This window comes from Chelmon rostratus, chromosome 8, assembly GCF_017976325.1.
Source record: "Chelmon rostratus isolate fCheRos1 chromosome 8, fCheRos1.pri, whole genome shotgun sequence".
Classification (NCBI taxonomy): domain Eukaryota; kingdom Metazoa; phylum Chordata; class Actinopteri; order Chaetodontiformes; family Chaetodontidae; genus Chelmon; species Chelmon rostratus.
Window position 1 is genome coordinate 17,499,265 of NC_055665.1, and position 21,088 is coordinate 17,520,352.

The 21,088-nt window shown below is 46.8% G+C and overlaps 2 protein-coding genes across 2 annotated transcripts in view; one reads left to right on the forward strand and one right to left on the reverse strand.

The window, feature by feature from the left end:
- Positions 1-956: 956 nt before the first annotated feature.
- LOC121610557 (prostaglandin reductase 3-like) lies at positions 957-6,202 on the reverse strand. The gene is made up of 2 exons (XM_041942729.1): positions 5,386-6,202; positions 957-3,184 (listed from the first exon to the last, which is right to left on the reverse strand). The coding sequence occupies exons 1-2, from the start codon at positions 5,667-5,669 to the stop codon at positions 2,254-2,256; spliced, it is 1,215 nt and encodes a 404-aa protein (XP_041798663.1). The 5' UTR covers positions 5,670-6,202; the 3' UTR covers positions 957-2,253.
- Positions 6,203-6,812: 610 nt separating this feature from the next.
- LOC121610941 (teashirt homolog 1-like) overlaps positions 6,813-21,088 on the forward strand; it is a 34,380-nt gene continuing 20,104 nt past the window's right edge. The window contains exons 1-2 of the mRNA XM_041943271.1: positions 6,813-7,139; positions 7,346-7,913. Coding sequence (XP_041799205.1) covers positions 7,874-7,913 — 40 coding nt within the window. The 5' untranslated portion in view covers positions 6,813-7,139; positions 7,346-7,873. The remainder of the gene's footprint in view (positions 7,140-7,345; positions 7,914-21,088) is intronic.

Sequence of the window (21,088 nt, forward strand, 5' to 3'; positions counted from 1 at the left end):
CTAACAGCTTCGCATTCAAACAATTCACATTTACATCAGGTTAAAAGGCTAAACTGAGTTTACTTCTATATACATAAATGTCTAAATTTAGCCGCTGTGCTAATGACCCCTTCTGAAGAGAAGCACTACAGCAACCCTTGACTAAAATAAGAGACTCTTAACAATTCCTCAAATAAAGAAATGTTTCCAAAGTTTTACCATGACACACAAGTCTGTCAACGCTTCTGAAGATCGTCTCTATCTTTAATGTCTTGTTTACGCTCTGCAGTTCCAGGTTGCTTCAATACGTTGCCAGTTAGCAGCCTCCGACTGCAACACAATCCAATTAAATAAAGAGTGTTGTCTCTCCAGGTTCCTGTGTTCTCTAATTGGGGCTGTGACTGCTCACTAATCAGCGGAGGTACAGGTAGGCCCTGGAGGACGCCGAGACGAGGCCCTCCTGGTAATTGAAGAGATGCTAAACCCGGCCTCGTCCTCGCTGTGCAACGCGGATGCACGCAGTACTCAAGCATGCTAAATCCATCTAAACATCCACGAGCATCATCGTGTCTCTCTCCTTTAACTGGCTGGCATGTAACAGCTTGCTTTTGCATCATAACGCCTGACCAAACAGCGGTGTTGCAGAGGCGATCGCAATAATTTAACGAGTGCTGTTTGTTCTGTTGGTCAGAGAAACTCAATGCATTTTTTTTGTGTGCTCGTTTTAATTGTAAGTTTTCATTCTAAATCTCATGTATCAACAGTTTTAAATGGAGACTCATGGGATTGTGTGAGTGTGGCGAGATGTACACACCTGTGAGTCAGGTGAGTCAAAATTTTATGTTGTAGATTTTATAAAGACAAAGCAAAGGAAGCCTTACTTAAGAAGAGACGTGACTTTTCCTCAGTGTCTCACAACAGTTTATATTTGGATAATATGAACACACACTGCATATGCAGAAGATATTACAGGACTTGAAACATCGGTAATGACTGTAACTAAATCTGACCACTGTCTATGCCAAAGACCATCGTATCTGTTCTGACTCCCTACACTACGGATTCAGGTCGGCCTTGGCCTGGTGTGTTTCTGATTTCCTGCACCGTCTGGTGAAGGTAGCAGCTTTGCATGCTGGGGTCACACCTGTAACGTATTTCACACTGGGTTATATTTTGAGTGGCCACCTGGATGAGGAAATAACATGTTCACAGTGCATGAACACTACAGCCCTCCCTGCCAGGTCGGAACAGTTGTTTGTTTCAGAGTACACACAGTACATTAATACTACATGGACAGCTTCAACATACACAGTGATTTTTTTTTTTTTTTAATGGGGTTAATAAAATGTTCAACCCTTGGAAACTTTCCACCTATTGAGGCTTTTAAAGTTGCAATAATCACTTATCTTCTTAATCTAATCTTTGTATGCACTGTATGTTGTGCTGCTTTGTTTCTGGTTATCAAAACTAAATTAAATACAAAAAAATGGAAATGGAAAAAAAAATGTCAAAGGACATTCAACAATACATTAACTATAGGGGATTTTTTTAAACTTGCATTGGGCAAAAGTAATGGCATTTTCTAGCCCAACTCCTGGTTAGCTGGACTAATTCCTTTTATTATGTGCAGCTTCTGGGCATGTGAATGAAAAGAGTGATTGTGTGAATGCTGTTTCTGTCACCCACAAACAGGCAATGAAACACCAAGCACACCTGGAGCACCGCTCGCTTTTGACAAGCACATACCAACGTAAGCCCCTATTAGAAAAACAATGAAGTCTATCATAAAACATTTATGGTAGATAAAGTGCGTGCGAGCGCTAAAAGCAAGCGCTTTATGGCAGCGGGTCTGAAATAATTTCAGAGGTGGGCTTGTAGCAGAAGGTGGGCTCACAAGATTAAGGAACACTGTAAAAAGTATTTTCTGGGTTAGATTAAAGAGGCTACGGCTTCTCCTTTTTATTCTGCATGTTTGCGCAATAGTCTCAATCAGCCAAGCTGATTTTCAGATTTGTTCACACTAAATTCAGTCTTACAAATGAGAGACCTCAAGTAAAAGATATTTTTTTAAAAAAACTTTCGTATGTTTTATAGTTTCCAACCTCATGAAAGCAGAAAATAAAGTATTTTATTCATGAAAGTATTGTGTAGCTTTACTTACACTGCTTATAGTCATATTACAAAAATAAAGAGCATAATACTATATTCCATTTTTAGCTTATTACTCAATTATCTTATTACTTCAAGTATGATTCTGCATGATTAATCGGTAAATCACAGCTTACTATTGCTAACAGAGGGTGGTGCCACATCCACCACCACCTTGCCCAGGTTTTTCCCAGCGTACATGTAGTCCACAGCCCGGAAGACTGACTCCAAGCCTATGAACCTCCCCTCCTGTGCCAAATCCCCACCGTCCACCTCACACACCAGCTTCCCCTTGGCAAACATCTGCATCATGCTACCCAGAGCCTCCCTGTAGTCACCGAGGAAGTGTGGCAGGAAGAAACCCCGAACGCTGGCCGACTTCTGGAGAAGCTTGATTGGTAGCGTTGCGCCTCTGAAGGGCGGGATCCCCGATGCGGTCTGGTACCCCGAGATGAAGCCAATCACGATCAGCCGTCCCTTATTGGCCAAACAGTTCACTGCGAGCTCTAAGACGCTGCCTCCGACTGACTCGTACACCACGTCTATGCCTTGTGGGTACTCTTTCCTCAGCGTCTTCGCCAGGTCTTCTGTGGTGTAGTTGATCGGCCTGTCGCAGCCGATGGATTTCAGGAAGCCGGCTTTCTCGTTGGATGAACAGGTCCCGATCACGTGACAACCGGCCTGTTTGGCAAACTGCACGGCAAACTGTCCTGTTCCTCCTGCTGCCGCGGTTACCAGGACCGTCTCACCTTTGGCCAGGTCGCCCAGACGTTTCAGGGCGATGTAGGCCGTGGCACCGCTGACCAGCAGGGTGAGGAACTCCGGCTTCACCGCGGGGACGGGCACACTCTCCTTGGCCGGCACCACCGTGTACTCGGCAAACGCACCGCTGCCGAAGTAGGCCACGGTGTCCCCGACGGTGTAACGGGAGCTGGCGCTGAGGCCGAGGCCAACAACCTCACCGATACCCTCGAAACCGGCATCGAAGGGGGGCTTCACCGAGGGGTCGTAACGGCCTGCCGAGTAATTAATATCAGAGGCGTTGATTCCCACAAAACTGAAACACAAACATAAAAAAAGAAAACAATAATTGTGGATTAAAGGTGGGACAAACTGCTACATGATGAAGCTGTGGACCAAACGCACACATCACAATCATCCAGAGACGCGTTTACGTGGTCATTAGTGTGAGCCTGCGTTTCCTGAATTCCTGTCTGAAGGTCAAGGCTTCGGCTTCCTTCTCTAGACATGCCTGCACGGGGCACAAACACTCTGCTTTGTTTTGGCAATGATCCCTCGTTCTCTGGAAGAGAGCGGTCCAGCCCTGACAGGGGAAGGTTTGTATCACAAAACACATAGCATGATGTCATGATTCATTGTCTTCAGAGACACCCACAACAAACTGCACTTTTAAAATCTTAGTCGCTTCTTGCCTCGACACGAAGACGGCTGTTTTCATCTTACTTCGGTAACATGTTGGAAACAAATATGTGAGAAAGGAATGTATAAATAAATCATTTACAGTCTTTTAGAGCGGCGCGCATGCTGCGCCTCATTACTGTGCATGTCACACGTGTACTTTGAGCTTGTAGATAATGCTTCTGTGGTTTATAGCTGGGTCACGGCGATACAACAGAACACCTTGATTCGACTACTTCACATCCATGGAATCAGTTCTGCGCACAACTAAAAAATACTGAGCCACGAGAGTTTCGGCAAATGAAAATAAGCGAATCAAACAAAAACCTCTGAGAAACTCCTGAATCTAACAATCTCACCGAGACGATCTGCAATGTTAAAACCCAAACAAGCATTACAACATCATTACATGACGGGTGTCACTGATATGTGTGATGACAGCTGCTACTTTGAAAAACACTAAATGAAATGCAGGCCCGTGTCGTCGCTTTACAGCAAAACAGCACAGCTTTTTTTTCTTATTTCAAAAATGAACAAAAGGGAAGGTGTAATTTGGAAGCAAGCACGATGGTCCGGTTCGAAAGACGGCATAAAAAGCATCACCATCATCGCACGTTTGTCACCATTTATTTGACTGCATCTAAGTTTCATTCAACGTGTGCACACGGGTGACATGTGAGGGTGCGGGGGAGACTTGAGGAGTTGCTGCATGTTGAAGGCATCTGCTCAAGCGAGGTCATCGGTAACATCTAAAACAAAGTTTCATTTCTTCCTTGTGAATTAATCCGCCTGTCTCACTGCAGCCGTGAGCTTTTCAGTCTTTTTTCGGTCACTCTGAGATTCCTCCTTTAACGCAGAGATGCTGTGCGATACAGGGCACGGGGGGCTCAATTTGCACCACAATGCAAAGGGATATTTTCTCTGGTAGTTCAGGCACCTTCGCTGATCCCTGCTTCACTGATGCAGCCGACGGTCAAAGGTCTTAGTTCACAAGCAGCTGATCGCATCCCTGCAGTGGGACGCTAATGTATTATGTTTACACTCAATCTGATGGACAGCACATATTTTATTGGCACCATAAACCCAGAGGTGCATTTGTGTAATGCTAATTTAACATTTAAAATCAGATCAGGCATACACACAGCCAGTAATGTTGTAGTAAATCAAAATTAGGGTAAGATATTACCTCCGGCTGAATCAGAAATAGAAGCAGAAATCCTAATGTTTTCAAAAGGCGCATTCATTTATGCCTTTTCCACTCATGTGGTTTAATAGTATTCATCAATTTGTAAGCCAATCACTGAGTCTGTGTCAGGCTCGCAGAGGCATGGAGACCGACTTCAGGTGAACACACTGCCGGGCTCTGCTGCTGCGAATGAGAGCAATGATACTGCAATTCCCGCGCCATGTAACACCGCATCTCCTTCTCCATCATCTCCATCTCTTGATGCCAGTCTGAGCCCCCCCTCCGTGACTTTCTGTTTGCAGTTTGGTGACGTAGAGAGACAGGAGGACAGAGAGAGAGAGAGAGGGGGAGAGAGAGAGAGAGAGGGAGAGAGAGAGATGCCGAGATGGATTGATAGACAAATGCAGAGAGGGCGGAACTTGGAATTACAGTACAGCGCTTATTCCTCACGTATTTTGCCATCTTGTGATGATGATGATGATCGCAGGTGCCGGACATGGGTGAATCGAGGTAAGCGGAGCCCTTTATACAACTTCTCAACATTACTGTGCCGGATCGGCGTCAAATAACGATCCACAAAATAGAGTCAGAACACGCGTCGGGCCACCTATAGCGACCGCGCAGAGAGCCACCTCTCAAAAACAACAACTTACCGATTTCTGACGAGCAAGTCCGCGTCCCCGGGTGTCGGGACCGCAGCGGTTTGCATAGACACGGCCTCTCTGAAATTAGGACTGAGCTTGTTCACGACCAGCTTTCTCATGCTGCTCGGTATGGAGGAGCCTTTAAAATCCATGAAGTGCGCTGAGTAGGACATGTCTATGATGAAGCGTCGCGCAGTCGGATGAACTCCTGAAAGTGCGTCGGTGCCTCTGCGCCCCCCGCCGATGACCGATAACGCTCTCCTGCCGTTTCTCACCAGCAGCGGGCTGGACATGGCCCCGAAATGTGACAAAGTTCATGGACAACTTGGCGCACGTTTGAGGCAGCAATGAGCCCGACCGCCGTTAGCCTGCGCTATAGGCTTTCCCCCTCTGCACATGCACGGCGTGCAGGCCAGGCCGGGCCGGGCAGAGCCGGGCAAAGCGCGCTGTTAAACAAGCACAAAAGCCGCGATGCTTTGTAGCGGGGACTCTCGATTACTTGCAAAAAAAGAGAGAAAGGAAGAAAGAAAAAAAGAAAGCACGGAAGCGAGTGTTTGGGATTAAAACGTTGCGCTGGTGCAGCCTTGCAAGTAGCGCAGCAGCGCCCCAGACTTGTCGTCGGAGTCCCTCCCCTTCCCGGACACAACGCTCACTTCCTAGTAAGGTGAAACAAATCAATCCTCGTCTCCCAACGTATCCTCAACCGCTTTCCTCCCACGAAAAACAACGCCAACCCCGGCGAATCCCCTCAAACACGTAGAAAATGCCAAATATAATAGCAGAGTGCGTTGCGTAAAGGCGCTCTCATTTACCTAGCGGTTTTTTTTATTTCTTTTTTTTTTATTTTGGAGGGGGCTGCAGCCGAAACATATGTTTGCGCCCACATGTTACACCTGTAACCAAAGGCTGCATCAGCGGCTCGTGAAAGTGTGTGGTTCGCGTTGCGTTCATGCACGTTTCATGTGGCGGCGTTATCGTCTATTGTCATCTGACTGTCATTTTATTTTTTTCTGGAAGCATCGATGCCGTTCACAACAATCGTGTAACACTGTTATTCCACCGTGCTGGACCACTGACGCCCGGCGGGAGTCGAACCTGTGGCTCCTGCCGTGCCAGTGCCGAGCTTTTATCAGCTAAAGGTGACATCCAAGTTGCGGCCACCTTATTCTTGAGTAGTACTTCAGGTTTGGATACATGTGCGTTTAAGTTTGATGTGCCGTTAAGTTCCGAAATGATTCCTTTCTTTTGTCGGAGCTTCTGGGTTTTTTAGAGCAAATGGAGAGAGAGAGAGAGAGAGGGAGGGAGAGAGAGAGGGGGGAAAACAAGACAATTAAAAAGATTGACAGGTAGGCTCCTCTGTCAGGGGTGACGCTTGTGGAGAGGGGAGGAGTAAAAATGTAGCAGGAAAAGCCACTCGATGCGTCTGTCTATCAGTTGAGACTGTCTGAAACAGCTTCTGGATCCACCGCGTTTCCATTTTTTCCTCTTTTGGGAGACCTCGGATCAGTCCCTGGAGTTTTTCCTTCCTCTTTTCGCCTTTTTAAAGAGACAAATATTTCAGTCCATGTCGACCTGAGCTGTTGTCGGCGAAGCTTGGATGCGCCTGCGTCTTGTTTGTTTCCCCTCTCTCTCAAGTGATATCCTCTCCACCGCATCAACCACCCCTCCAAAAAAAAAAAAAAGGGAGAGAAAAAAGAAAAAGGCGACTCTGTCCATGATGCGATGAGATGAGCGGTGGAAATTATTTCCAAGACTCTTAAAACGTAAGTAAGAGAGGAGAAAGCCCGGTCGTCCCGTTTATTTTGATTTTCAGTGGGAGAGAAAGAGGGAAGGAGGGGAGGGAGGAAAAAGTCTCCGCCGGACTGGTGAGGCTGGATCCGGGCTGAGGTGGCGTGGTGGTGACGGGACTGACATTAACCCATCTAATGCCTGTCTATCTGTTTTCTCCTCTCCCCTTTCTCTGTTTCAGGTCTGTGGCAGAAGAAGAGAAGGAAACATAAGGATACACTACTTATCACAGCTGTGTGCGGCGCTTACACGGGACTTAATTGTTTGGCTACTGCCAGAGTTTATTTATTTTTTTTAGGTTTGGTGTGCGTAAAAGGCGCAGCAAAGTATCGTCCCCCTCCAAAGAGCACTGGAGATAAGGGGGATTTTTTCCGGGGGGAGTGAACTGAAAACTTGGGTTTCAAGGTGCTTTCTCGCTGCTGCTGCTGCTTCTTTTTGTACCCTGCCATGAGAGACATGAAGGAAGATGATCTTTGATGGGCATGACGGTGTCAGGAGCTGGCCGAATCCCTTCGTAATTTCTCCGCTTATTCTCGAAGCCGATCCAGCTATCAAGTCCAGAAAAGAGCAGCCAGTTTGAAAAGAAGACGCTTCCCAGCTGCGAGATCAAAACCCCTTCCCCCGAAAAACGGGATGATTTTCCAAAACTGACAGACCTGATTTGTTCGTAATTCCTGCATGAGAAGCACCGTGGAAAGTGACGGTCACTATGCCGAGGAGAAAGCAGCAAGAGCCGCGGCGATCAGCAGGTATAACCCGCCCCTCCACAGCGACCATTTCCCATCCCAGTAGCCAACTAGTTTTTATTTCCAAGTAGCAAATGAAAAGATCTCCCTCCACATCGCATTCTTTACGTGTGCTGCATGCTGAGATTTATTTTACAACTCGGTTTTTAAATTACATTTGTTGCGTTATTAACACAACGCGCAGCTCAACCCCTGACCCACAGTTGTGTCTAAAATGTGTCTAATTGCGCAAATGACGCACGTGTATGCGCAATTACACTTTGAGATTTTTTTTTTATCCTCCTTTGCCAGGAAAGTTCTCTTAAGAATGGTGAGATAAACTAAATGGCATGTTATGGGGGATAAAAGGGAGCTTTTGAGGTTCAAGAGTGAGTAATGATGAATAATTGACTGGGAAAGAAGGGGGAGAAAACTGGCGAGAGCCGGTTTTTCCTTTCTTTCTGTTTTATTAGAGGATTGCCATCCTTGATTTGATGCGTGATTGATCGCCTGTCATGTGGCAGTCTTTGATCTATTCATCCCTGATAAACATCAATAAATCCTTCCATGAAGACAGGCATGCCTCTGGTAGGTTTAGCCACTAACTCTCTCTCTCTCTCTCTCTCTCTCTCACACACACACACACACACACAGCCCTCCTGTTGTCTCAACCAGGAACGGAAAAGCAGAAAAAAGTTGCGAATTATGGTGGAAAACCAGCCCTTTTTATTTTAAGGGAAGGCACTAAAAGCACATGAAAGGACGGTGTGTATGTTGAATAGATCAGAGGGAAAATCAACCCAAACACTCCTTTTTAATCAGGTGTTTGATTCCCCTCATATGCCATTTCTTCACAGAGATAAATGTTGAGGGTTTTTTTTTTCTTTACGCGTCCACATCCAAATTCTCCCCACATTCTCTGTAAGAATCAGTCCAGTAATGAAATCAATATCCACTGCTGGAGGGGAGTATTATATTTGCAATGTGACCAACTGATAAAACCAGGTCTTGGCAGAGGACCGACAAGGTTGACTTCTAGTGGTTTGGATTTGGACTCCCCCTTTTTTCTCTCGTCTCCCTGCAGCCTTTAAACAAATGTAAATGAGTGACAGGGGTTTCTACCTCTGTGCTAATGAGGCCGGGCCTTTGAAGTTAGGCATTAACAACTGGAGTGAACAAAAGACAGTTACAGAATTTTAAAGAGATTTTGAAATATGAGGTGCAAAGCGGGTCGAACAGGAGGGCCAGCCGACGAAGTCTTTGAACTCAGCGGGTTTTATCATTTAAAGCGGGGAGCTGGTGGTGATGATGGTGATGAGGATGAGGAGGAGGATGAGAAGGAGTGTAGGATGGAGAACATTCAACCGGTGCTCGCTGTCGACTCCTCTCTTTCCCCCCTCCGTGCCTTTCTGGCAGAGCACTTCTCACATGATTTCTGGCCCACACTACGAAGAAAGGATTCATATTTAGATACTGAGCTTCACTTGACTTTTCTGAATGTGTGTGTGTGTGTGTGAGAGAGAGAGAGAGTGTGTGTTTTGGTTGTTGTTCTGGTCAAATAGCCCGCTGGATTAGGTCGGCCATGGTGGGAGCAGAATGACTCCCGTTTAGTTTCTGCATGTAGATGGAGGCATGAAAGCATGACATCGCTGTGACCCCTCCCTCCCCTCCCTCCTCTCACCACGCACGCACACACACACACACACACACACGCCATTGATCCATTACACTGTCCACTGAGTGCCATGCGCATCATGGGTTGTAATGGTCAATCACAGCTTGGCACACGGGATGCTTTCCATTCTTCCATGAACATGACGGTCGGTCAGAGATAACACCCTCCACCCCACACTCCCAGCAGCAACAAATAACTAACACACACACACACACACACACACGCTAGGCTAGCCTGATGCTCCACTGGGAGCTGGTACTGACCTGTGGCTTCCTCTCTGTGCTGCTGCTCAGAGAGGAAATTGCTCATGGTGGGACTGTTCATGGAAATCAGAGCTCAGACAATTAAAACAACAATAGCAGACCTGTCTCGACGGGTTTCTTTTTTTTCTCACCTTGTACCTTTTGGGGGGGAATATCATTTGTTATGTAATGTTTATTTTAGTGATTCAAGGCCAAATCCTGCATCAAATATCCCACAACACTAGAAAGTCATAATTGTGGAGTTTTACAATCAGTTGCACAAATGTTGCAGTGAATTTTTCGAGAATGTGGTCAGCTTATAAATAAATGTGTTTGATGGTCTAACAGCTGAATTTGTCCCTAAATTTAGAATTTTCTTAAAATTTTAGTATTTTTTAGAGCAAGTCTTAAAGTCACATATGGACAATACAGATTTTGACACATAATTCTTTTTTTCCCTCAAACACTATTCTATTCACACTTGTTTTCTCAAGTAATATTTTGAAGTTTGTGTGTGTGTGTGTGGTGTTAATGGTGAATACACAAGGCAGCTTTTTTTTTACAGATAAAACATACTGTCTGTAGCTCTTGTGGCACTTAAAAAAAAATCTTTTTATAGTTTTCAGAATCCACGTTTAGAAATCCAAACAGTAAAGCTAAGATGGAGAGAAACCTTGACGACCTGCAGGGGAAAGTGTGTAAAAAAGTCTCAATATTTTTCCTCTCTCCCCGTGTCCGTTTTTCGGGGCGCAGATGCGTGTTCCTGCGTGTGTGTTATTGCACTTGTAGCCCCACCTCGTCACTAAACCGCTCCATTTAGAGGTGAGGAGGACAGGAGGGAAGGCAGGAACAATTAAAAGTCAGGATGGAGTGACGCCGTCTTTCATCCGAGGCAGGCTTAGGTAGTCTTAGAGGAGGAGGATGAGGAGGAAGAGCCGATAAGATAGTTGCGGTTATTTCTGTGAAGCACGGTGTTTAATTATATGAAAGACATTGTGTGTGTGTGTGTGCGTGTGTGTGTATGGGAGGGGGGTAAGGTTGCTTCCCGTTGGCTTCATTAGAGAGAGCCCTAATTATCTGTGGAGCTGATGGATTTGTGACAGGCCCTAACGATTAATGCTGACAAATTCAGTAAGGTGTCAAGTCCGCAGCTGCCTTGATGTAATCAAGTTGATATTATACAGTCCCCATAGCCCCTAGTGCAGCACCAACTCAATTTGCCTGTGCAGGTGACAAATGGACTTTGCTACCTGACTAATCACGTCAGGAGACAATGCCAGTTAATGACCTCAGTAAGCCCCCGCCGCCCCCACCACCACCACTCTTATAACCTTGTAACAAGCAAGCCAGACCAGCTCCAGCACATCACAGTCTCTCCCTCTGTTCTCTTTTTATTTTCTACTATTCCTTTGTTTGCATGCTGAATCCTTTCGATTACGGGGCTTTAATTTTGGTGTCGAGGTAGCAGTGCGTCCGCGTGAAGTTTCCTCTCTGTTTTCGGCTGGAATGCGAGGGTGGAAATTTTCCAACTGTTGCGAGAGATTTATTTATTCTTATATTAATGACACGGCTCAGGCCTGTTCTAACCGCTTGATATATCAGCACTCCACAGTAATCCCAGGAACCCTTTTTTTTTAAAATCCAGACATTCTGTTGGAAGTTTTTACACTTTTGCATGTGTTGCAGCCCTGCTAGTAAATCACCACATCATAACACGGTTTTCACGTACTTTGGCCGAACGTCCTCCCAACTCGGTGCTGTAGCTGCCTCGCTGAAGGCCTGCAGTTTATTCCGAGCAGGAGAATCACAGTGCCCAGGGATTAATGATTTTGCATGCCCGGGGTAGCTAAGATTACACAGCGACCTTTGTGCTCTTACTTGATGATGCTGTTATGTGATATTCTCCCTCGAAATAACCAGCATGCTGAGTTTTTTGTGCCCCCTACCCTTCTGTCTGCACCAGCGTCCCGAGGAGGTACGGCCTCTAGGTGTGCTTTTTTTCACTTTTACCGTTGCCAGATTTGAACAGCACCCTCCTTGCCGAGAATTAGGACGGTCTTGTTTTGATGAAAAGTTGATTTTGAGCAAAGGAACGAGAGTGTCTGGCCTAAAAGTTGGAGCGGCTTATAACTTCCGATGCCTGAAAGGCTCTGCAGCTTCTGAGAAGTGAGAAGTTTATGTTAGAATTTGGTGCAAAAAGTGTGTGTATGTTTGTGTGTGTGTGAGAGAGAGAGGGGGAGAGAGACAGGGGCAAAGGAGTGTGTGTGTGTTTGTAGCTTAGCGCTGACCGGTGTTAGTTTTCCTGGAATGAATAACTTGAACGAGTGTAACGGTAACCACGCCACGTTAGTCATCCCCTTTAGCACGGCCTGCCTTCAGATCCCCTCTCCGTTCCCCCACAGGAGCCTGAAAACAACCTCCAGCAGCAGCTCCACATATTTCTCACTTCTGACTGTCATATCTGTTCACTATTCCAACGAAAACGAGGGCTATCAGACGGAGCAGGAACACATATTGATCCACAGCAGCAGTTTTATTTCCCCCCTCCTTCAGTTTTCCTGCATGTTTCCTGGGCATTCCCCTTAGCGTGTGTGTGTGCGTTTGCCGGTCGGACTCGGCTAGAGGTTACGCTAATTGGAGCGGTGGTGTCGTTAGCAGGTGGCATCGATCGACCTCGTCGATAGCCACTTTTGCTCCCGCGCCACCCTCCGAAACTATTAGTTAAATTTACATCTGGGATTTGAGGCAGTCAAAGGTCAAACATGCTCAGCTCGCTCCTCTAATGCCTCGAGTCACCACGAGTGCCCCCTGTGTTAGTGTGTGTCTGTGTGCGTGCGGTGTTCGTTTCTTAGTTAGACGCATTAGTTACGTTTCTGATCCTTGCAAATGCAATTCTTTTGCACGCAGAAAATTCTTACAGTCAAGTTTCCAAAACATGAAAGGGCTTTTTTTGGTATTGATTATCAGCGAATAACTAATTTAATCAAATGGAAAGTATTAGCGAGGTTTAAGCTGCATGTGTTAAGCCTTTCCCGTTCACATAGATAAGGATGTATTTCACGCCATAGCAGTAATACCCCTCCTCGTCTCTTTCTCTGTCTTCCCGTCTGAATCTTTCCGGGGCATTCTCAACAAAAGCTGCCCTCAGGGCACGCTGCTACCATCACTAGCAGTGTGCTGCCCTTGCTGCACTTTAGACATACACACACCGTCAACCATAAACACAGACAGTCAGACTGACTGACAGACAGACACAGACGCGCACACACACACACACACACACACACACACACACACACACACACACACACACACACACACACACACCTACACCTAATGCTTAAGTGCAGCCAGCATGTCTCTGTGGGAGGTCATAATGGAGGTGGCTTAGTATGATGGGAAATCATATCATTAAAGCAGCCAGATGTGCTTTGTTGCCTGCCTTGCAGCACATAAAAACAGCAGCAAGTCATGGGATCCAAAAAAGAAGAAAAAAAAAAAAACAAGTCTGAGAAAATCAAGTCTGAAACAGATAGAAAGCAGCCCTCTGGGACTGGGCTGACAAGCAGTCTTACTCCTGACTGCCATAGAAAAACAATTTCCCCCCCAAATAAAGAATTTTTGTTCTCATTTTTCAATGTTGCGGCAGCACAACAAACTCATTTTTTAAACTTCACATTCAGATTGGACTCAAAGCTTTGATGAACAGCGCGCTGTTGCTGTTATCAGCTCTTTGTTAAGTGTGCTTAATTACTATGTAATATTTGTGTTGTGCTGAGTAATTACATTTTGTTCCACAGTGGGGATGTAAGGCTTTTGAGCTCATTAATGAAAAATTGTTCATATGTTGTGTTTATTTATTTATTTATTTTTCTTCTTTTTCTTGCCGGCACGTAATTTAAGACGTGAGCAAGATAAGAGGGGAAGCGTTCAAGAGAAGTAGTCGTGCAGCATTTAAGGCACAAAAATTGACATCTCAAATTTTCTTAAGTAAAGTATTACATTTGCAGAGGGTAAATTTGCTCTCTTGATCAGCGCAGTGCCTCCTCGAGAGGCTATGGGAAAGTCTGCTAGAGCCAAATTTAACATGTTACTTCTATCAATAAAAGATGAGCAATTACAGAATATTTTGTCTAATAAGTATTTGAATTCCTCAGCGCAGGAAAAAAAAAAAAAAACATGTAGCTTACCCACTCATTACATCAGTTAGCAGGGGGAGTGAGAGGCAGCTCTTTGATGCCAACAAACAAACAAGACAAACGAGATGGGCCCACTACAGAAGAGCAAAAGCCCTATCCAGGGACACCCAACCCCTGCGCACTCCTCCCTCTCCTCCGTCTCTTCTTCCTCTATCCCTCTCCACCTCTCTCTCTCTCTCTCTCTCTCTCTCTCTCTCCGTCTCTTTCGCGTACCTCTCATCTCTCGTCTCATTGCTCGGCGCTCCCTCTCCCTTTATTTCTTGCTCTTTTCCCCTCTCCAGCATGTTTCTCATCTCACATCCCCCTCTCTTCTGGATAAATGCTGGTTCTTTGCCACTCAAAAGCAGAGAGAAAAGAGAGAGAAGTGCTGGTTGGTAGGGGGGGGGGGGGGGGGGGGGGGGGGGGGGGGGGGTGTGGTGAGTGAAAAACGGGGATGAAAAAAATGGTGCTTTTTCTTTCTTTTTTTAAACCGCTTCCCCCGTCTGTCGGTCGTACCTCACCAGACAAAGTTAGGTGGAGAAATAAAAAAGCTGAAAGGGAAACAAATGAGGGAAGGAGGCGAAGAGTTTAACTGTGCATTCTTGATTTTTCTGGAGCCGCTTTTCCTCAAATACTTTGTCATGTCAACATGGTTTGAATACGCAGAGCAGTGTCACGTTCGGCTTTATTTATACTTTACTGTCATTCCAGTAATTGAATGGAGTCGAGAAAGATGGGAAGAGCGGTCGATGATGGCAGCGGGCGCCAGCGTTTAGTCCACCAGCACCGTCAAAGAAGCTGGTGTTAGTGGGTAGGGGTCTATGTGGGTGGATGGATTGCAAGGTGAGGGGTAGCGGGATGATGTGGGAGGTTGTGTGTGTTGGGGGGGGGGCTTTTAGGATGGGTATTAGAGCTGACAGATGAATGGGACAATGGACAAATTCTCCCACAACAGCTGTGACTGCCACCATTATCCTGACAGGTGTCAATTAAGAATTACTGCCCGGCCGGCCGAATGCCCCTCCTGACTCGCACACGCTTCCCTCCATCCCTGCAACAACCCCCTTCAACCCTCCCACCCCCTTGTCCAGCTGTCGGCGTGCGGGCGAAATAACACTTTACCCTTGTCAGTGTTGTCACAGGCCCCGCAGCCCCGACTCTCTCCCCCCTTTGAAACGGCAGCCAGCGGCAGATGCCCGCTGGTCAATAGCTCGCCGTATTAGTGATCACTCTGATGTGTCTCTAGGTGGACGGCCGCGGGGTGGACGGTCTCCAGTTTTGTCCATTTGTTTGCGTTTGAACTGTGATCTACTGTTTGAGTCCCGCTCTGCCGTCAGGTAACTAAGCATTAGCAGAAAGATGCGATGACGTACGCATCGAAAGACGTTGATTTAGCTTCAGCATGAGACCCTTCCATCAGATTATTACGGCCTTTTAAATAACCCTCAATTATAAGGATTTATAACAGACTGCAATATGGTGTTTAACTCCATTCTACAGGTTAAAAAGCCCCTTCATTACATCCCTGGTGTGTGTGTGTGTGTGTGTGTGTGTGTGTGATGTGTCTGAGTGCGTTTGTGCACAGTGTGCGGCGTGTTCACCTTTTGCAAAGCGGCGGCTGCAGCCTAACTTAGATCCTGGTTCCCTTGATCCTCTGGTACTCACCCTGTTGGCTAATACAGGCCCGCATTTATTCCACATTGTAAAGTGGGGAGTTGAGGTCAATGAGTGAGAAAATGAACAGTTGCCATTGCCCATCTCGAAGGCTCCCTTCCAGTAAACCCGCTGGCTGACAAACACATTTTTGGGTCGGCAGGCTTCTGGCTTTACAGCGAAAAAGAGGAAATTTAAGCATGTGTGTTCTCCATTTGCCATATTTTCTCAATTTTTTAGAGGTTTAAATCAGCGCGGTGGCATGCAGTTTCATTTCCCTTTAATTGTTTAAGTGTAATAGAAAGCATTATGTGTGTGAGACTAGGATTCAGTTGGCCAAAGTGATGACAGTGTGTGTGTGTGTGTGTGTGTGAGTAATAGAGACGGAGACATAAAGTTTAGTATTACGTACCTTTATGTCTAATTATACACCGTATAATTTACCCTTACATGCACATATGTTGCATGAATTTTCAAGTTATTATCTGCTCGTGTGCCACGCTGTTGACGCTGTGTAGTTATTACTCGGCGTCTGTAATAAATGCAGTTTTCGGTGCCGGCGCAAAATAAACATGAGAAGCTTCAATCGGTGGAAGGAGGAAGCAAAAACAGCAACGCGAAAAAGCAACATGAGAGTGAGCGCAGAAGGCTCCCCAAGAATACACAGATGGATTTGCATGTTCACTTGGGAGTTACAGTTTTGGATTTCCTCCCTAGAAATAATTTGCCACAGAAAATAACCGAGGAAGATAATATCAGTGTTGTTTCGCTACTCCTGCTTTATTTGCATATCTCTTGTTTTAAATAAGGCAACCCCTCGGAGTGAAATTCGGTTTGTTTTTCTGAGCTTCATTCCGCATCACCTTCTCTCCCCCCCCCCCCCCCCCCCCCCCCCCCCCCCCTTTCCTTTCCTGTTCCTCAACCTCTCTCCCTCTTTCTCTTTTTATTTAATTCTTTCTTCGGGCCTACCTCCTCTCTTCTGTCTCACACTGGCACTAGACTGCTCCGAGCGATTATCAAACCTGAGAATATTTTTCCATCCCCATGCAAATCACCCACCATGCTCTCTTATCATTCCTGCTTTGCCCCCACCCCGCCCACCCCATCCACCCCAAACGGTTGTGTGTAATCAAAGTAAACGGCAGCTAAAGCTAAAAGGGAAATGCTCTTTGTGGAGATGGATGGAGGGATTAAATATTAACCGGATGCGGCTGACTTAAGGCAAGTGTTTTACATAGCTGCTCCCGCCGCGGATGCCGTGCATTGATCCCCTCACCCTGGCGCCTTCACTTGTTTGGCTGCCTGCCGTTAATTTTTCACCATCATCTCACTGGCCAGGCCTTTAGAACGGAGAGGGAGGCCAATGAATGGTTCACCACTGCCCCCGCCTGCCCCCCTCCCCTCCCCTTTTAACGGGGGCAGGTGAGATGGATGATAGCAATTTGAAATTTTGTTTGTGCGTGTGATCATGGAGATTGTTTTTGGTATTACCATGGTGTAACAATTCCAGTGATTAATTGAGGCCAGTGCTCGGCTAGGATTGGACGAATCGGCGGAGGTTGCAGGTTCCTCCACCTTCCTCCGCTCTTGACTTGTGAATGTGGCGTTTATCGGCTGACCTTGGAGTCCAACACTGCCGCCTTCTTACACACACACGCGCGCGCGTACGACAGCACACTCCCACGGTCCTGCCTCCGCACACTGCCCCTCTTGTCGTATCACTTCCTTCATTTCCTCGTGCCTCCCTCTTCCTCTCCTCCAGCTGTGATTAAAAGAGAAAGTCAAACCGCTCTAACCAAACTTTGGAGAGACTGAGCGAAAACAAAATGGCTACAGTGGCCACACTATTCATGTAGCTGGACATTAGCGGGAGGAATGCTCCTCCAGTGGCGGCGGCGCTGTGTGTTTTCAATGTGTTTGTTGTCTACATGTGTATAGCAATATCCTGTGGGTCACAGAGGCAGCTTGTTAACAGGGGGCTCATACCAGTGGTGGTTCAACCCCCCTCCTCTAACCACACACACACACACACACACACACACACACATAAACACAGTTGTTGCACTGGTGCTGTTGACGGCATTGTGAAGGCCTTCTGGCATTTATAAATGCAGCGTCGGTCCTGTGGCGGAGCTCTACCCTGCAGTCGTCAGACATGGCCACCACTCATCACTCAACCCTAATGATGCCTTGTTCTCCGCTCCTCACACACACACTCACCCCCACCCCGGCCAGAGTGCACATCTGAAGGGGTCGCGGGCAGGTCGCGACCCCCGGGTGGTCGCAGTCCGGGGCGATTGCTGCGCTTCTTTGCGAGCTTTTGTTTGCTCTCCCTCTCTCTCCGGCTCAGTTTCTCTCCTCCTCAGCTGACGTTACGTTCAAACGGATACAAGCCTTTCACAGCCGATATCAAGGTTTCGCTGCTGGAAGGTGCACATCACTGATATTAATAATTCTGCAGGCTATTCATTTGAATAATTTTCAAGCCACCAAAATTTCCAAGTATTTTCCCCATCAAACAGAATTACATGATACTAAAATGCTCTAAGCGAATAAGCCAATAATTATCATAGCAATGATAAGAATAATAAAACTAAAAATATTATTGCCTTGTTGTTTAATCCGATCAAAATGCTACATTACTGTTAAATGAATTGATTACTGCACAATGAAATATAGCCGTCATGTTGGAGCTATGGGTCACCTTTTCATAAATTATAAATATTGGAAAACAGCTTCTTTTCCTCCTTTGTCTCTTGGATCCTCACCAACTTCTCCTTCCTTTCCACGCTGTTTTCGTCCTCTCTTCCCCCTGTGTCTTTCTGTGTCTCTCGCTCTTTTGCTCTCCTGTAGTCAAAGTCGCCCTGGTCCCCATAGCAACACATAGTGAACTCTTACTCATTAGCGTGTATGCAGCCCGGCTGAATGGCCTGAATGCTGTTCCACACGTCCGTCACCTCATGATGATTTTACTGGACATCTGCTTGATTCCAAATCAGCTTGTTTGTCCTAAAGTGGTCGCTGAATTGTGTGTGTGTGTGTGTGTGTGTGTGTGTGTGTGTGATCACATGAAGATTGAGAGGCGACACTGGGAAACGTCCCTCCGTCACGCCTGACTCAAGCTCTGCAGTTTTTTTCTTTTTTTTTTCTTTTGGCTGTTAAATCTCCAGAGCGCTGATAACAGGTCAGCCGTTGAGAGAGAAACGAGAGGGAGGAGGGGTGTAAAGAGAGAGAGAGAGCGAGAGGGGGTCGAGCGAGGAAGTGAAAGAACCAGGATATGATTAGAGAGAGAGTAAGAAAGTGTGTATCCAGAGGAAAAAAAAAAAGGGAAAGAGAGAGATTGGTCTTCTTTATGCTGGCTCACCCATTGCGTGGGCGGCGCATGGAGTGGAGAGGTCAATGGGATGCCGTGATAGGCTAATCTGCCAGGAAGGGAGGGTTAGGGCAGGCCTTACGGGAGCAGCTCATTGGCTGGACTCATTTGCCCTGTGAAATGAAATCTCATTGCATCTTTGTTTTCCTTTTTTTTTCACCGTTTGAAGATTGATAGTGCGGGTATTTGCTCTGAAATCTCTTTGCGAGTGTGAATATTTATCTGCCTGCATCTATACTGTATGTGTGTGTGTGTGTGTGTGTGTGGCATACTTTTCTTAGTTCATCCCAGTTCCTGTGGGAGTGTGTGTATGCGCAATGTTTCCAGAGCTGTGTGTGCTCGTCCTCCAGTCAGACACATGGATGACAGATGACCCAGTGGGAGACACCAGCCATCCTGCCCAACCGGAATCTTACCCCCTCTCCACCTGCCCCCCCCTCCTTCCCTACTAAAAAGTGCGTACTTTGTTTACTTCCTCGGCTTTTGGCCATAAATCCTGGATCCACCTCTGATGCGCCGTTGCCCCCTTTTCCTCGGGTTACGGCTTTGTACACGATCATAAAAGCTGCGTCACTGCGAGTGTCCGCCTGTGTGAGTGTGTGCGGGAGAACAAACCAGCCGCAACCTGGCTGCATGCATGCCTGTCTATCGCTGCGAGGGGGAGGAGGGCACGGGGGGGGGGGACTTACTGGACCAGAGGAAACCTAAATCCTCATATAAAAAGGCCGTGCACTCAGCCTGGGCCGGGGGAAGGAGGGAGGGAGAAAGAAGGGAAGAGAGAGGGAGACAGGAGAGAGAGAGAGAGAGAGAGAGGGGGGAAAAAAGTTGATTTCCTTTTTCAGCAGAGCCATACATCACAGGGCCTCCCAGCTGCAGTGTCACAAGCTGACAGAATGACATGTGTCATTTATCAAAGGGGCCAGGCGGGGGCCTTGGGAAACGTGCACCACAAAGCCTGAGAGAGTTCATTCCAACGCTCAACCCTCCCTCCTTCCCTTCCTCCCTCATCTCTACTGCCTCAGCCCGCCCCCGCCGTTCACTCTCCTCCTCGTTTTCTCTCCTCTCTGCCCCCCCGACCACCTCCACCCTCCCCGCTCACTTTGCCTGGTGCCAAAAAAAGGGCCCTGTAATGTTTTCTGTCTTCCCTGTACTCACACACAGCCGCCGTGTGTGCGTCTGCGTGTGTGTGTGTTTCTGTATGCACGGCTGCCCCACTGAGAACAGACACTTGCCATACCTTAAAGCCAATGTCAGTCCAACTTTGAAGAAAATCTTAAAGAATAAATCACATTAAGAGAGCATTCAAAACCCTTCAAGCTAGCAGTTCAACCTACACAGAATGTGTTTATAGTCATTCATAAAATTATCACCCAATGATGGTATTAATATACTGTAGTCCTGAACTTTGGTACGGAAAGATGTTTAATGCAGCAGCTTTACCTTGCTGCTTGAATTTCTGTGGCAAATGATTAGTAATGTGTGTGTGTGTGTTATTCTGCTCCGGGGCAAGAGGTTGTTTGTCTTGCTGTTGCTGATCTGGTTAAAGACGGCCGTTATCTTTCTGATTGTTATTATTGTAGCTTTATTAGAGCATAGCTGTTAGCACTCTCCCTATCGCTCTTTACTTACTGCTGTCATTTTTTATTCATTTTATCTCTTAGTGGCCTGGAAACATTTATATTTGCGCACATGCACGCACACACACACACACACACACACTCCCTACCTGCTACTGAAGAGTTGTTTGACAGAGAGATTACAGCTTTCCCGGCTCGTCGGGCCCCCAGTCGGAGGTCTGTGGGGTCACGGCACTGAACGCTCGGGGCCCGTTTAAGAACGCATTACGTTGCAGAACAGCTTGTACATAGGAACGCCTGTTGTTACCGACGTGTCAGTTACAATTCTGAGCTATGTCAGTCCAGTCGTGGCGTGCCTATCTACAACTTTTTGTGTTAATGTCTTACCTCGCCGCATGCACCCCATTTCCAGCTTCCTCTCATCCATCATCGGCTCACCTTTCATCCCAACCCCTCGTCCACCCCCATCATCAGCCCCTGCTAGGGTTAACTCCATCCTAG